This window comes from Mycteria americana, chromosome 8 (genome assembly GCF_035582795.1).
Source record: "Mycteria americana isolate JAX WOST 10 ecotype Jacksonville Zoo and Gardens chromosome 8, USCA_MyAme_1.0, whole genome shotgun sequence".
Lineage (NCBI taxonomy): Eukaryota > Metazoa > Chordata > Aves > Ciconiiformes > Ciconiidae > Mycteria > Mycteria americana.
The window spans coordinates 7,443,509-7,460,058 of NC_134372.1; the positions used below are offsets into that span (position 1 = coordinate 7,443,509).

The 16,550-nt window shown below is 54.7% G+C and overlaps 1 protein-coding gene across 5 annotated transcripts in view; it reads right to left on the minus strand.

The window, feature by feature from the left end:
• PDGFRB (platelet derived growth factor receptor beta) overlaps positions 1 to 16,550 on the minus strand; it is a 34,611-nt gene that overhangs the window by 5,386 nt on the left and 12,675 nt on the right. For 3 of the 5 annotated variants that reach the window (XM_075509430.1, XM_075509424.1, XM_075509425.1), the window contains 21 exons: positions 14,848 to 14,925; positions 13,022 to 13,318; positions 12,307 to 12,576; positions 11,893 to 12,020; positions 11,385 to 11,559; positions 10,599 to 10,791; positions 10,272 to 10,387; positions 9,605 to 9,731; positions 9,229 to 9,440; positions 8,369 to 8,463; positions 7,962 to 8,094; positions 7,437 to 7,541; positions 7,217 to 7,327; positions 6,683 to 6,836; positions 5,124 to 5,290; positions 4,743 to 4,861; positions 3,389 to 3,511; positions 1,846 to 1,957; positions 1,459 to 1,558; positions 1,234 to 1,339; positions 492 to 730 (listed from right to left, as the gene is read on the minus strand). In XM_075509430.1, coding sequence (XP_075365545.1) covers positions 492 to 730; positions 1,234 to 1,339; positions 1,459 to 1,558; positions 1,846 to 1,957; positions 3,389 to 3,511; positions 4,743 to 4,861; positions 5,124 to 5,290; positions 6,683 to 6,836; positions 7,217 to 7,327; positions 7,437 to 7,541; positions 7,962 to 8,094; positions 8,369 to 8,463; positions 9,229 to 9,440; positions 9,605 to 9,731; positions 10,272 to 10,387; positions 10,599 to 10,791; positions 11,385 to 11,559; positions 11,893 to 12,020; positions 12,307 to 12,576; positions 13,022 to 13,318; positions 14,848 to 14,896 — 3,131 coding nt within the window. In that variant the 5' untranslated portion in view covers positions 14,897 to 14,925. Of the gene's footprint in view, positions 1 to 491; positions 731 to 1,233; positions 1,340 to 1,458; positions 1,559 to 1,845; positions 1,958 to 3,388; positions 3,512 to 4,742; positions 4,862 to 5,123; positions 5,291 to 6,682; positions 6,837 to 7,216; positions 7,328 to 7,436; positions 7,542 to 7,961; positions 8,095 to 8,368; positions 8,464 to 9,228; positions 9,441 to 9,604; positions 9,732 to 10,271; positions 10,388 to 10,598; positions 10,792 to 11,384; positions 11,560 to 11,892; positions 12,021 to 12,306; positions 12,577 to 13,021; positions 13,319 to 14,847; positions 15,236 to 16,550 lie in introns of those variants that run through there. The other 2 variants (XM_075509427.1, XM_075509426.1) reach the window with 2 other exon arrangements.

Below are 16,550 nucleotides of genomic sequence, written 5' to 3' on the forward strand. Positions count from 1 at the left end.
AGAGAGAAATGAGTGCCTTGTCCCAAGTCTCCTGGTGAGAGAGGATTCCCAATGGCTGAGAAGCACATCAATCTCCTGGCAGCTCCAGTTTGTCTGACTAGCTTTCCACAGGGGGACAGACAATATCACTTGGGTCTATTCAGCCCTCAAACACAACGTACAGCCAGCTGGGCTCTGCGGACCGTGCGCCCCGGTGTGCTCTACTCCTTGTAAGTGGGGTGTCTTGTCCCCAGCTGTGCCAGCTGATGTACGGGGACATGACATGACACCCTATCTTAGCTCACATCCCAGCTCCTCTGGTTCATCTTCATCCCTGCAGGCTCACGCAAGGTCACAGCACCTCAGATGGGGATGACACTGCCCTCCTTCTCTGCTGGTAAACCCACCCCTGCTCTGTCCCATAGCAGAGCATCCCCATTTCCTCTTGAGGCCCCCATTTTCAGATTTGGGCAGTCAGGGGAAGGGACAATATTCAGAAGCAATATTTTTACCTGGCCCGGCTGATGGAGGCCTCCTGAGGGAGATCGCAGATTGCCTCGGGTTTGGGGTCGGGAAGAGGGATGATATAATCGTTCTCGCCCCCGTTCTGGTGCACAGCTGTGTAGAGAATGCTGCTGGTGGGGGAGCTGGGAGTGAGCCTGGTGTTGTTCAGCCCAGGGATTGTGGGTCTTGTGCGGACAACAGCAGGGTGGTCACTCTTCATGAACTCTTCATCCACCTGCTGGTACCTCTGCTCTCGCAGGGCAGGTTACCAAAGAAATGGGAAGGTCTTGTGAGTGGAGAAAATGCACTTGTGTTGTATTTGCTTTTCCTGTCTGCTAGGCTTTTTCTAGAGGGGCTGGCATCTTCTAGCTGGGTTCAGCTACCCTGACTCCACCAAAGACAGGTCATGAACATTTCCTAAGGGAGAGATCAGGGGCACAACTCTGCAGCTCCAAAATACCAAACAGTTGGAGGCAGGTTTTTGATCTCCTGCCAGTTCTGATTTCCGCAGTTGCTGAGATACCAGCTGCCTCTCTGGTGATGCCAGTTGTCTCAGCAATGTCCCCAGGATGCCCAAGCCACCTTCACTGGCTGTTCAAACTAATGCAGCCTTAGTCACAGCAAAATCCTCTGGCACAGCGGCACTAAACACTGGTCTCCAAACCCTGATTGAGGGCCCTAACCAAGGCAGCATCCTCCACAGAGCACTGACCCTCTTCTGTCCCCCAGCACAGCGTCCTTTGAACATACCTTTCTGTAGCAATCCACCAAGAGGTTTCCCATAAGCACCACCAGCTGTGAGAAGGATGGTCTGATCTCAAACTTCTCCTCCCAGCACTTCTGCATAATATCGTAGCTAACAAGAGGGAAGAGAGTGCACCCTGGTGAGTTAGCGGGTGGGGAAAACAGAGGCAGAAATGCTTCTGTAGTTTGTGTAGGGCAGGCCCAGGGCAAACGGGTATGGGCAACACTTACATTTCATCAGAGGCGTGGGTGGGTTTGGACATCCGATAGCCACGTTTGATGGCGTTGTAGAACTGTTCGTTCATAGGCAGTTCAGGGTATGGAGTCCCCCCTGGGTGTAAAGGGAGAGCAGGAAATCAGGCTGGTGGATTGCCTGCCACCCCCATGCCAACATGCATTTCACACCAAGGCTTCCTTTTTTCTTTACCTTTCCTGTTTCATTTCACTTCCAAATGGCAACTTCATCATGGGAAAGAAGGAGACAGGGAAGGAAGTGCTACTCTGACTGGTAAGGTTGGGACTTGGGGATTAGAAATGGATTTCTATTGTCTCTGGGAAGGGATCCTGCAAACATGCTATCAGACCTACAGACACCACCATGATCTCCAGGGCACTTACCTAGAGTGAATATCTCCCAGAGGAGAATCCCAAAGGACCACACATCGCTCAGGGTGGTATAGAGGTTGTTGAAGATGCTCTCTGGAGCCATCCACTTAAGGGGCAAGAAGGTCTAAGAGGAAAAAAAATGGAACAAGAAGAGAGTCAGCTGCATCTACAGCACTTGTTTCAACAGGTGAGAGCCTGACACCCAATTCACAAGCAGAGAAGACCCTTCAGAGCTGTCTGTCAGCCCAGCACATCTGCTGACATCTGCTGTCAGGCACTTCTCAGAGGGACCAGTTTCCTCTTTCCTTGTGCAGGATGAACCCAGCAGGCAGGAGGAAAGAGTGGGTGTGCTACATCCGCTTCCCTCACTGTCTACCATGGTGAGCTGTCATGGTGTGCATTCTCTGTTCCCTAGTTCTTGGGAAGTCCACTGACTTGTACAACATGACCACAGCACTCCTGAAGGAAGTCCAGGCCTATCTGGACTTTGGAAACCTGAGACCAGGCTGGAAAGAGCTATGGAATGACCAGAAAAGAGCCAAAGGACACATCCAGCTTTTTCCTGCTCTTACTCACTCAGACTGATAGATAAAAAGGAGCCTCACTCGACCAGCTTGTATGCAGCACTGGCTGTGCTGTTCCTGGGATTTGCTTGCCCAGTGAATACCAAAATAATCTCCAGGAAGGATTGCAAAGGGGCCCAGTTTCATTTCCCGTTTTGGAAGGAAAAGCAGCTATGGCAAGGCTGGACTGGAAAACCCCAGCCCCTCTACAGGAGGGTCTCCCTGCCCAGGCACTGAGTGCCTGTCTGCCGTCCCATGCAAATGGGAGAAAGCACGAGAGCAGTTAAGTAGTTCACAGAGTGGTTAAAGGTTGGGGTTTGAGGGGCCTGGCTCCACCCTCAGCTCCCCCAGCCTCAGTTTCTCCGGGAATTACATGGCCTGCTTTGCTTGGGGTTGCACGTTCCCGAATGCCCCAGGGCTGGAGTGGACATGCTGTTGTTGAAGTCACAGGGGAGGTTCTGGGGAAGCTCAATTACAGTCTCATCCTCTCCTGCCTCGAAAGATTGGAGGTGTCTTTCTGGAAAGTAGCTGCTCGCAGGAAAACACTTCCTCTTACCCTGTGGTCTAGTGGTTAGAGCAGAAGTCTGTGAACCTCTTTCCAGAGTGTCCAGTGACTCACTGCAGCACTGTCAAGCTGCCTAACCTTGCAGTCCTCCTGCCTGCAGCTCACGACCGGACTCAGCACCATGCAGGGAAGGGATGCAGCACTGCTGCCAGCGATGGGCTGTACAGGGGACAATCCTTAGTTTTGCTGCTGCTGCCCAGGTTCTTCTGTAAGAGCCTGGAGATATGGGAATGCAATTCTGCTACTCCACAGCGTGCAGAGCACATCAGGTGCAGGATGGTTGGCAGCTGACACCATCTCCTGGGATTCCTGCCCTGTCACCACTCTGGGGCACAATGATGGACAGGCAACTCACAGGGGGAGCATGTAGGGTGTGCCAGGCCCAGAGCCCTGGGAAGAAGGGGCTTGCGTGGCTCCTGGTACTCACGCTGCCTTTGGAGATATAGTTGGAATCCCTCATGATGTCTCTCGCCAGGCCAAAGTCACAGATCTTCACCAGCTTCCCCTCGCAGATGAGGACGTTCCTGGCAGCCAGGTCACGATGCACACACTGTAGGGGGGAGGCAGGGCACTGTCACTGTGAGGGGCCCCCAGACAGCCCGAGGAAGCCACCCAGCTCCAGCACTAGCCATTTCTGGGGCTGTAGGAACAGGATTCACCTCACATCATTTGAGGCATCTCCTCCACCTCTACGGGCAACCATGGCTCAAAGCCGCTAGCAGAGCTACCACGTTTTTGCTGCTTGCCTGGACTGCTACCCCCGTGACAGCAACAGGCATACAAATCTGGCAAGGGCAAATCTGGCAAGGGCAACCTAGTAGAGAGGGGATTGCCAGGGCCTGAGCAAGCAAGGGGGCTGATGGGCTGGCAAGGAGGGGATGTCTCCATCTCTGTTTGGACAATCCAACCCAGCAGTCTGAAGACATCAGAGTTACACCAGCCTAGCTGGTGCCTCCTGGTTTGCCAGCATGTTGGATGTTTTCCATATGAACAGCCCTGAGGTTTGCTCAAGACCCTGCCAGACACTACTAGTGAACATGGTGATATTACACCACTGTAAAGCGTGACTGTGGGAAGCCGTAGGAAGCTGGGAGCTTCTCTTCTGTGCTCCATGGGGGAGCACTGACCATGCACTTTTGGGGATCAGACTGTCTGGCTGGAGGCAGAGAGCCAGGAATTTCTCTCCACACGTCATTGATGCCATCCGTACCCCTTCTTTTAGCCCTGCCCTGTGTGATGTTTCACACGGTCTAACTATATTACTGCCTGCCCTGGGCTAAGCCAGACCTTAGGAAATCCCAGAGCCTAGTCCTCTGTGGTGGCTTGATTTCCAGTAAACAAGCACTTCTAATGAGGCCTGGGGGGCTCAGAGCATGTGGTGCAACAGGGGTGTCTGTGGAGAGTAGCAGCTCTGCTGTGGAGTGCCTTGTGCTTTAGCACAGGGAGGTTATCGCTGTTCGGTCATCCCGGTAAATAGGGATGATATAACACCACAGCTGTGCAGCACATGGCTTGGGAGGAGCTCAGAGTCAGGGAATTTGAGGTCTGAAGCTTGATCTAAGCCAGGGTTAGCTGTCACATGCAAATACAGTCATGCTGATCCCCAGGGCTTTGTTTCCAAAGAAGAGAAGCGGTCATCAGCTCTTCAATTGCACGGCCACTTCTCCCACGAGGAGGTTGGCATGGACAGAGGGACAGTGAGTGGAAGCTGACCACAGGACACGGCAGAGCATTGTTGGCCTCCACCGCTGCAGGCACCACGGACCAGCCGTTATACGTACGTTTTTGGAAGCCAGGAACTCCATCCCATTGGCCACCTGGAAGCTGAAGCCCACCAAGTCCATGTAGCTGAGGAGCGGAGACTCGTTTATCAGTGTCACCCGGTCTGTTCTTTCAGGAGCTGGAGGGCAAGCAGAGATGGATGTTGGCATTACTCAGCACACTTGTGGGCTGCCCGCCAGTGGAAGGACCCACTGGGGATTGCTCTGTCTCCAGCAACAAAGGGACGGAGCCGGGAGTTCCCATCGCGAGGGCATCTGGCAACACTGCTGGACTCATCCCAGAGGTGACCTTTGCAATATGGACCATCCACCTCTGCAAGCAAAGGCATCCAGCACCCAAAGTGCAAGCACTTCTCCCTCTCACCGTGGCTGAGCTGTTACCTGACGGGGAATAGCTGTCCAGCTCATACGGGGTGCCGTAGTTAGAGGACTCGATGTCAGCGTACTTGACTTCACCCTTCATGTCGGACATGGGCACATAATCCAGGGAGTCATCCTTGCTCATGTCCATGTAGCCCCCATCGCTCTCCACAGACAAGGAGAGGTGACTGTGGGAGGAAGCAAAGAGGCTGTTCAGATCCAGAAGAGAGGATCTGGGGATGGCAGCAGTGGTTTGTGGAACTGCAATTCCTGAATCCTCAGCCCCAGCACTGAAATGTTGCACACAGCAGGGAAAGAAGCCTTGCATCGTGCATGCAGAGAAGTGCAAATGGCACTGAAGACCTCCTTCCACCACCTAACATCTTTGGTGTCCTCAGCGCTAGCTTTAAACAGCCCTGCCATATTCCCCTGTGGGTCTCGAGGTGTCCTTGCCCACAGACTGCCGCTTCTCATGCTCACCTTGCCTGGCAGAGCACAGGCTTGGCTCAGCACACAAGCTCGGCACTGGGGAGGGCAGGAAGGGGAACCAGGGCCATGCACCTCCACAGGTACCCACAGGGCAGGAGGGCAGGAGACCCAAGCTAGAGTGGGCAGGCAAAAACCTCCTCCTTGGCCATGCATATTCCCAGGCTGGCCAGGACTGGCCTGGAGAAGGCTGAACTGAGCTGGCAGGACACAATCCTCTGTCCACAGTCAAACCTTCCCAGTTTGGATCAGCAAACATCTGCACCCTTGAGCACCTCTCCCTTGAGTGAGCAACAACTGCATCTGGGAAGCAGCATCTTGAGGCCTTCCACGTAATGGTGCTGGGCAAGGGAAACCTGCTGCCTGGCCAGAGCTGTTGGGCACGTCCCCACAGTCTTGGGAGGCTGTGCTCAGTGCCTAGGAGGATCTCAGCTGCCTTCAAGCAGAAAGCACAGGGAGCAGCTGGGCTGATATCCTAACACTGCTCTACTTTACTATTGTTTTGGTGTGCTAGAAGGAAATGCTGCTTTCTGACTTCCCATGGGACTGTTCCTGTGCACTGATCTGCCTGCATCCCTTACAGCTGGCAACTGGATGAAGGACCATTTCCTTTTCCTTGTAGCACCTCTTGTGCAACTGCACTCCTTCTAGTACTTCTCCCTTAGGCTCAGTAGCAATGATGTGACTTGCCCTGAAAATGCAGAGCTGAGGTCTCCAAGGGTTAAGGCGTGCTGGGAAGCCCTTCGTCTCTGTACACAAAGTGTAGCTGTGGCTATGCCAGTAAAGTTAACGATGCCAGGGAATATTCCCAACTGGCATGGAGCAGCCGGCGTGTGTGCTAGCAGACTCAGCCTCCAGGACACACACATTGCCTCTGCTAACTCCCCATCTGCCAGGAGCTCTTTGGAGGTGGCTGGTTGGCACATGGGCCAGTCTCACAAGGTAAGAAAGGGGCCATCTGTGTCCCAGTGCTGGGCCAGCATTTATTTTACTGGTCTGGAAGAAATGTAGGTATCCTTCCTGGCAGTACCAGCCTTCCTCATTGATTGGGGCTAGGATGGGGTAAGTACCAGGGAGGAGGAGAGTGCTGCTACCTCTGGACATGATCCTCCTTGGCAGTGTTCCCATACACCTCTGCCTCTCGCCGTGCCTTCTCTCCGTAGGACTGCAGGAAGGTGTGCTTGTTGCGGTGCAGGTAGTCCACCAGATCCCCATAGCGGCAGTACTCGGTGATGATATAGATGGGCCCTGGTGGGAGAGATCACCCGTGTCAGCCCTGCCTTGGCCCTGCTCGCTCCCTGGGGCAGCGAATTTCATCCCACAGTGACATTACCAGATTGCAGAACATCTAGGCAAGGCCAGGGGGAAAAGCCATCTTTCTGGTATTGAGCGTTTTTGGAATTTGAAATTTGTGTTTGGGGAGGGAGGTGGGGGTTAACAGAAACATGCCTTCTCAGTTTCAATCAGGTTGGAAAGAAAGGCTTTCGGAGACCCACAAGGCTTTCCTAGGGGAAAGGTGTATCATTCTGAACCAGAAAATCGGAATTATTCTCTCTGAGAACAGTTCTCCTCCTCAGCACAGCCCAGGGCAGCAGGGAGAGGAGAAAAGGTGCCCAGGGCTCAGCTACCTCCTTTGGTGCAGGCCCCCAGCAAGTTGACGATGTTGAGGTGAGGTCCCAAGTGGCTCATGATCTTCAGCTCGGACATGAGGGCTTGCTTCTCGCTGCTCCGGGCAGTGGCTGTTGGGGAAAGCCAGTGTGAGCGGCAGGGCGAGGAGGGGAGCACATGGGCACCGTTTGGCCTCACAGCTTTGGGATGGGGGAAAGGTATGGTGTGGGGACAACTCACACTTGAGCATTTTGACTGCCACTTTCATGGTGGACTGCGAATGGCTCAGGCCGTGGGCTGTTGCCTCCACCACGCGTCCAAAGGCACCGGAGCCGAGAGTGCGTCCTGCAAAGAAACAGAGGAGACAAGGTTGGTGATAGTCCTCGAGGAGAGGTGAGGCAAGGAGCTTGGAAAAGACAAGTCCTCTGCCTGAAACCACACCAGCCTTGCTGCAGTCATTTTGGTGGGCATGGAGGTGGTGGTGAGCTATGATGTTTGTTGTTGGGGCTGGTTTCTGGCTGGCTGGGAAGGGAAGGAGCTTCCAGCCTCAGGAGAAGACAGCCAGGAATAACCCAGTGCCTCATGCCAAAGGGAGCAACTGGCTTCCCACCATGCTCCCAGATGGGGAGCTGTCCCAGGACCACATCATATCTTGAGGGATCTCTGTGCCCTTTCTGGGTTGGTCTCTTTTAGAGATCCCAAACCCATTACCCTCAGACAGCCAGGACCCCAGGGGTCCATCAGTGGGACCTTCACAGCCTTTACCTAACACCAGCTTGTCCCTGGGCACCTCCCAGCTGGAGTCGTAAGGGAGCTGCATGGGATCCACGTAGATGTACTCGTGCCCATCGGAGCTGACTGACTCAATCACCTTCCAGCGGATTTCATAACGAGGTTTCTGGAAAGGGGAGCAAAGGGGAAAGAGAGATCTGAGAGGCTGAGGGCCAGGAAGGGCATGGGGGATGTGGATGGGCTTTGTCAGGGAGTCTTTTGTCCCTGCAGCCATTGCCTCATGCCCCATCTAGCCTACAGATGCCCAGAGGGGCCATGGTCCCTGGAATGGGTTGGGCATGTGTCAGGCCCACACCAGCAGGAGCTCACAGCTTTGCTCTTCCCAGCCACCCTGACATGGGGGTACCACTGTGGCAGCTGGGAACGCTCTCCTCTTTTACCTTCTGCCACAGGACAATCAGGATGATCAGGGAGATGACGGTGAGGACCAGCAAGGCCAGGATGACAGAGATGATGACCACTTTGAACGGCAAGGCTACAATGGTAACAGGGACAGCCGTTAGATTCCTCCAACCCTGTATGGCCTGCGTACCCTGGGGAAAGGAGGGGACAGCAGCACAGAGGGATCCCTGCACCCTTCCCCTTTCCTCCGCTAGCCACCGTCCCCCTCCTGCTACACACCTCCCCCCAGACATTGACCCTGAGCTCTCCTCTGGGCAGGGGCAGTCCCTGTCCTCTCCTCCTGGGCAGACCTGCCCAGCACTTGCAGGGCCAGCACCCCAGGGGTAATGGGGTGATGGGTTGTTACAGCCTGTTGAAGGGCTTGCTGCCTTGGGAGAGGTTTGATCATGGCAGGGTGTAAGGAGCTAGAGGGGCTGGTTTGCTTGGGGGAGAGCTGGCAGCTCCAGACCTGGGCTTAGACCATCCTTCCTCATATTTGGGATGTTCAGCATATGGATGTTCGAGTCCGTGGCACCATCTAGTGACCCACAGGCTAATAACAAGACACTGGGGACCTGCTCAGGCACTCTCATCTTGCCTCCCTGGAGGGATGACCCTGCCAGTGGTGGGAAGAGGATGTCCATGGCCAGTGGACATAAGGGCTCCAGACTCTTCCTGGAGCAACCTTTCCTGCCCAACCCAAAGGAAGCTTTGTTTTGGGCAGAATACCCAGGCTTCCTGCCTTCAAGGACTGCAGCCATCAGAGGACAGTCCTGGCTCCTAGCACGTCCAGGCTGGAGGCACAGTGAGGAAAGTCTAGCTCCCCACTGCCGGCTCAAACACCTCCCGCAGCACTCACCGTGTGGGACCAGAGTGATGTCCTGGGAGTTGGTGCCCAGGAAGTTTTGCACAGTGCACCTCAGGAGCAGGGGCTCGTCCACCCTGTGCAGCTGCAGGGTGCTGTTCACGCGGTACACCTGCAGCTCCGCATGGTACGTGGTGTTGGTCTGCAGACCAATCTCCGCAGACTCGTTCCCCAGCAGCCGGGTGGGCTGCCCCTTGGTGCTGCACCTGGCCCAGGGGAGGATAAAGGCACCTGTGAGGCAGTTGGGACCACACACCACCATGGGATGCCTGGGCTTGTGGGCCAGCAGGATGCAATAAAATATTAGTCTACTATTCTACTATAAATGCAAGAGCCCAGCCATTCCCATGGGCTCCATCACTCCATTTACCATTTTATGTCGCTGCAAGTAGACCAGCTGATCTCTGGCTGGGGCATGCCTTCAGCAGAGCATGTTACGGTCTGCTCCCCACTGCTGGCACTGCTGTTCTCCTTGAGATCCACCACTTTAGCTGGCACTGAAACCAAGAGACACTGCTGGGAATTCATCCTTCACTTTGACTGCAGGATGGAAGGGGAACATGATTCCCCTGTACCCCTAACATGGCCTGGGGATGAGGGGACAGTGAGGTAGGACTCATCACAGCAATTGTGTTTCATTTTTGGAAACCTAACAGCAAAAAGAGAAAGGTTTGAGGGGGTCATGAAGGAGACCTGTCCACATTTAGGTTGCTTAGAGAACAGAGGCGAGCACAGGGGAGAGTGCTGGACATCAGAGCTGCTCACCCATCTCTGCATCTGCTACCTTGGGCCAAGGCATGAAGGCCAAGCTGCTGGTGTCTGCACTGCCTCCCTGTCCCCCTTGCTCTGAGACCATGTGTGAGATATTTCAAGTGGTCACAGGTTTCTTGCTTTAATGCTCTTTTGGCTAAAACCACTCTGGAGCTCTAGTCAGAGGAGTAAGGGCTTCAGCCTGAGGGTCCTGTGGCAAAGGATGGAGCCATCCTCTGAGACTGCCCCCACACTCCTCAGCCCCATGTCTGCATGCCCATCCTCACCATTTATCTGCAGATGGAAGGACAGCTCCTGCTCATCGTCCTCATTGGAAGCCCGGATGGTGTAAAATCCTCCTTCTTCCTGCTTCACCCGCACCAGCACCAGAGCTGTCTGGTACCTGGAGGAGACAGTCCCCAAGTGAAGGGTGTGGGAAGGTATCTGAGGACTGACAATGCTTGGAGGCAACCAGTTCCCACCCAACTGAGGCAGGCTCTAAATCTACTCACAGAAAGGCATTCAACCACCAACCCATGTCCAACCAGTGATTTGCAGCTTGCTTTGTGAATTATCCCCTCCCTGCACCCCAGTGAGGGGTGATGGACCCTCACCTGGTTTCTGACAGGTTCCTGCTGGTGATGGTGAACTCGCTGTTGCTCTCCATGGTCAATGTCTTGTTGTTCTTCAGCCACACAATGCTGGGTTGCGGGTAGGCTTCCACCTCTACCTGGATGGTGTGGCTCTTGTGGACCTCAGCGTACACCATGCTGGGCAGGCGGGTGTGGAAGCGCACGAAGCCACGCTCTAGAGAGGGCAGAAGGGATATTGGGGTCAGAGATAAAAAGAGACCCCTCTCCAGCCCTTTGGACAAACATGGATCTGGAACAAAACACCCTGAGTACACAGAAGTGGGGGGGCAGCTCCAGGTCCATCCCTCAAGGCTTCAGGCTTGTGTCCAAGAGGAGTGGGGGTGCAGAGCCACACTTTGGAGCAGGGGACCTCATGGGGCAGGCAGCATGCAGGGAAAAGGCTGTTATCTTGTAGAGATGGGGCAGGTTCCTTCAAATTACACGAAAGAAGGACAGATGCAAATGGGAGGTGACAATTTGACCTCACAGTGCATTGGCACTGCACAGTGCAGAAGAGCTCTCACCCACACCCTCAAGCATCATAAAAGGTCCCAAAAGCTGTGGTGGGAGGTTTGGGATGTTTTGAAGCCAAGAAGTGGGCAAGGGTAACTTGGGGTGAGGGTTGTTTCTTTGCCACGGCTACTAAGGGCAGAGGCGAGGAGGGGAGAGAGCTGGAGGCTGTGTGGAGAGAAGAGGGTGTCACCCTGGGGCATCCTGCCTGGACACCCATGTGGTTTGCTGGCTTTGGGCATGTGGGCAGCAACGCACCAATCACTTGGACCATGATGTCTTTCCGATCTGTTTTCTCATGGTAGCCCTCAGAGACATTGCAGACATAGGTCCCACTGTCCTCCAGCTCCACATTCTGGATGGTGAGGATGGAGCGGATCTCATGGGTGGATCCAGGCAGGAAGTCGGTCACCGGCTCCACAACCTTCCCTGCCTGCACAACAGGGACAGGAGATACCGTCTGAGAAGTCAAGAGCATGTTCTGCCATTGGAGCTACAAAGCCGGGCTCACCCCAGTCTGGCTGCCACAGGGACAGGGAACATGCACTGATCAGAGGCCACTGAGACAGACAGCCTTAATCCAAGGATCTCCCCATCAAGCCTCCCTGTGTGGCAGCAGCAGCATCCCACAGCTTCTGCCATGGGGTGAAGCTTCCAATGAAGCTTCCAATGAAGCTTCACCTAGGATATTGATGAGTGATTGCCATGGGACATCCAGGCAAAGCCTGGAGCTGCTGCCCGGAGCCTGTGGGGCTGGAGCACTCACTTGCTTGCGGGGATAATCCCAGTCGAAGTTGACTAGCTCATTGCCGCTCACGGTGCACATCAGGGTAATGTTTTCTCCCTGACGCACTATGGTCTGCACTGCACTGATGGAGACGTTCACAGATGAGACTGTGGGAAAGGTGAAAGAAAGGAATGAATAATGAAGGAATGGATGAGTGGGCACCCAGTCCATTTATCCTGGGTGGACTGGTCCACTGAAAAGTCTCTTCCCTGAGGGATGGAGCTGACACTTTGGCAGAACCCATTCTCTAATGGAGACAGGACTAAATTCAGCCTCCAAACTGATCAGGGGCATCACTAAGGAGACAGGAGGAGAGCTTTACCGTCCCCTGCTACTGGGCTGAAGGAAGAGCCACAGCACGTGCACAGGTATGCTAAGACAATGGCAGCTCACCCTGGATCCTGTAGACGTAGAAGGTGTCTGAATCCACCTCCTGGTCATCCACAATTGTCCGGCAGAAATAGGTCTTATCCTCAAAGAAGCCTTTGAATCCCTGTTGTGGGTCATAAGCAGCTGGGATGGGGTTCTCCACCTTTTTCTCATAGAGGGTCACCTGCATCTGCGGGTTGGTCACACGACATGGGATGACGGCCTCTGTGTAGCCCGTGATGAAGATGAAGACCTCTTCGGAGGTGATTGTGGGGAGGAAGACTAGGGAGGGATCTGTGGGAGAGAGAAAGCTGGTCACAGAAAGCTGCTTGAAGCTGAACCAGGGCTGCTCTGTGCTCCTCCAGGACTGCTCCAACACAGGGCTCTGTCTCCAGACTGGTGGGATACTTTTTCCCTTACTCTCCATGGCAAAGTAGAGCTGCCATGTTATGGGCTTGCCAAACCTCTCCCGAGAGGGTGAGAGACCCAGACACTGCTGCCCAGCACCATTGCCTCCCCCACCGCTTGCGCCAACACACCACACACACGGGCCTCTCCCATGACCTGGCATACCAGAGACGTGCCACAGCCAGATGACCCGCCATAAGGGCCCTCCTGCAATGGGAGGGAGGATTTTGGGAGGCCAGGTGCTTGCAGGCAGAACAATGATTCAAAGCCCTCTTTCTCCTGGTTGCTAAACCCCATGGAAATACAGAGACAAGGCCATGCTGTCCCCTACCTGGAACGTAGATGTACAGGGCTTTCCTCTCCGCTGGCTCTGGAGCGTGGTCAGGGCTGTAGGTGCACGCGTACTCCCCGGTGTGATGGCCCGTCACGTTCCTGAGGGTGAGATTGCTGAGGAAGACACCATCCCTGTGCTCCAGCGAGGCGGCGAGGGACTGACCCTCCCGTTCCCAGACCAGCGCGGCGTCCCCATAGCACAAGAGGGAGAAGGTGCTGTGGAGGCCGAGGACAAGCTCAGCGTCTCCGGGTTCGATGTGCAGCCCGCTGCCCCCAGACGTTACCTCCAGCAGACCTAGGAGAGGAGGGAGATGAGACCAAATTGGATTCCTCTGAAATCCAAGGAGAAGCATGCTGGAGCACAACCTCATGCCAATGTATTTGGTTTGTAGTGTCAGCCTTTACACTGAAAAATAACCTTCCTGGATTTGTCCTTGGTGTAAGCCACCACTGACAAACACATGCTCTCCTCAGAAATGTCCTGTCGACCTAGACCTTCAAGGGTCACCCTTCATTCCCTGTACCTCCTGAAACCCTTACTGGAGAGGAAATAAGACATCACGGGGTTTAGCAACATTCAAAGTTGCCCATGTTGTCTGTGGCAATGCTGGGTGGCGCCCCCCCCCCCCCCATTTTATGCTTTAACTATGTCTGCCCCTGTCCAACCTTTTTGCGAGGTAACTGCACCCTCAGTGCCACCCAACACTGCCCAGTGTCATTGGGCGGTGAGGAGCAGAAGGCTGGCTCGGGGGGGATTTGGGGCAGCCGTTGAAACTGTGGGTGTGAACAGAGCTGTGCTGGGAGGCAGCCATGCTGTGATGCTGTTGCACCAGCCCAAGGGGCATCCTTGGTGAGGATGGGGCTGGAAATGGGGGTGACCTGGGCCTCCCCCATATGTTTGCTCACATTCTTGGCTTTTATGCATCCTGTGAGCTGGTCTAGATGGCCCGGGGAGCTGGCAATATAGATAGTACTGCTGACCCCAAAATGAGCCTGTCTCTGTAAAGGCAGAGGTAGGTCTCAGCTGCACCTTCAAAGGCTTGGAAAAGCCATGCATTTAGCAGGAAAGGGGGAGAGGAGGAGATAAGGCAATTCCCTGCTCTGCTGGCTGCCTCTCCACAGGGACAGTGTCAGACGGGACACAGACGAGGCTGAAACAATGTCAGTTTACAAGAAAGTGAAAAAGGAATGAAAGCAAAACCTTGCAGGAAATCCTTTGGAAGCAATAGAGCAGGCAAGGTCTTCCTGAATGGCTCCCCGTGTCTCTCCCAGCTTCCTTGCTTCACCCTTTGCCCAGATGTCCCAGTGGGGCTGGGACGTGTGCTCCTCCCCGGTGTCCCCACCGGTGGGCAGGGCAGCTGGGGACAGTCCCCAGGGACTTGCAGCAATGCTGTAAACAGCCCAGATGCAGCCAGGTGCCCTGTTGCCTTGCTGTGGGGGTTATTGGATATATGGAGTCCGATCGAATCCTTCTGGCTGTGGGGGTGTCCGTCATGTCCAGCTAATGTGGGTTCTCAGGTGTCTGCTAAGGGCTGAGCGCACCTGGCAGTGCTCCCTCTGCAAAGGTCTTCTCCTTCCACCCAGCCGTGCATCAGCATGAACCAGGTGGGGACTCCACATCCACCCCGCCATGGGATTGGGTTGGCATGAGCCCACGGACCCGAGTCATTAGGAGGGACAGACGTGCCTGGAGCGTGTTGTGCACCCCTGTGCCTCCCCATGGCATTGCTCCTTTCCTCCCCCTTGCCCTGCGGTGAGCATCCCAGGGCAGCATCCCCGCGCAGGGCCCGATCCTGCACGCACCTCCCCAGCCACAGCACTCACCGGTGAGGATGAGGAGCCAGAGAGATGTCTTCAGAGAGGGGCTCAGCATGGCGGGCTCTGTGGCTCGGTGGCCGAATCCTGCCAAGAGCAAAGCGGGATGAGCGCAGCACTGCCGGCAGAGGAGGGGTCCCTCAGTCGCCCCAGGCAGGGGGGTCCCCGAGCCCCAGCCTGAGCCCTGGGCTCCCTTCTCCACCTCAGAAACCTCCCATCTCTCCAGTTTTCAGCCTTTCCCTCCCGGCAGGGTGGTTGGCTCCCCCTCACGCGGGATCTGCAGAAGGAGCTGTTTCTAAAGCATCTCCCGCTGGTAAACAGGGATTTTGCTGGAGGCTCCAGCAGTTGTGTCAACTCTTGGTCATCTCTGCTAGAAATGCCGCTCCGCCCGCTGCAGAGCCCTGCCTTTCTCCCTCCCTCTGCTCTACTGCTTGCCTTTTTTTCCCTTAGTTTTTGCTTCCCTCAGCCCCAGTGAGATAAAAGTTGCTATAAAACAGATGCCACTCCAACCCTCCCACATTTTCTGCTCCTTCAAATGAAATAAAACAAGCCCAAAGAAATGCCACAAAACCCCGAGTTTCTTGTATTTAACTTTTAAATATATATACTTTAAGGGAATATTTAAGAGGGCTTTTTACTTAAAAAGCCCTTTTAACATTTCTCAAGAAATCTTTTCCACAGAGCGCTTTCAACCCTCCCTGGTGCAAACCGAGAGCCCACAGAAGAGACAAGGCCAGAGCTCCCTAAGAGCAGTGGGGTCTGTCCCCCGTGTCCTGGAGTGACAGGTAACCCTCCCCATCGCGCCTGCAGGGGCGGGGATGAGTATTTCTGAAAAGCAAAATGAAGATGCTGAAAAGGGAAAGAGTAAGGGGAAAGGCTTCCTCTGTGCCTGGACAGAGCTGGGGGGAAATGAGTTCGGTAGTCCTGAACTTGGGGATGCTCCTGCATGGAGCTGAGCTTCACGGCTCAGCCACGCTGCAATCCGGGGCTGAGCTCCTGCCCTGCCGCTGGGCCACCTCCCCTCTCCCGGCACAAGGGATATTTTGAACCTGCTCCCAAGGCAGACCCCGAGGAGAAGCCCCTGTGATGCTGGCACAGTGCTCTGGGGAGCTGCTCGCCAGGCACGAGGACGGCTAGTGGCAATCTGGACTTGCTGACCTGGCCCCAGGCACCGTCTCTTACTGAGCGGCTCTGCTGCTTCTTGGCCCTGGCGTGGCCTCCTGGTCTGCTTGATGTTAAGGAGGAAATGGTTTTTAAATGACGTGCGCTTGTCAGATGTTTTTATTATTCTCTTGCTTTGGCTCAACAAAAGTCTGATCTACCAGCAAATCCTTCCAGGTCTCCAGCTTATTCAGCAACTTTCCTCTCCCCCCTCCAGAAAACCCCTCCGTGACTCCTTCTCTCTTCTGCATTTGCCAGAGGGGATGAGAGCACTTAGGGGGAAGAGCTGAAAGGACCGAGGTGAAACTCAGGCTGTAAATGAATGTGACCTCACTGCACTCACCCTCAGAGAGCACCAACCTGCAGGAGAGAGGAGGAGGATGGACAACCTAATCTCGCTGCCCCCCAAGGCACTGCCATGAGAACAATTAGCTTTATTTCCCAATTTTCCTTTACAGAGGTGTGTGACTCATCCTTTATTCAATGTTCAAGGTTCTAAGGACAAGTGGGATCCTCTCCTTTCACCCCTCCCTGCCTGCATGCACAAGCCA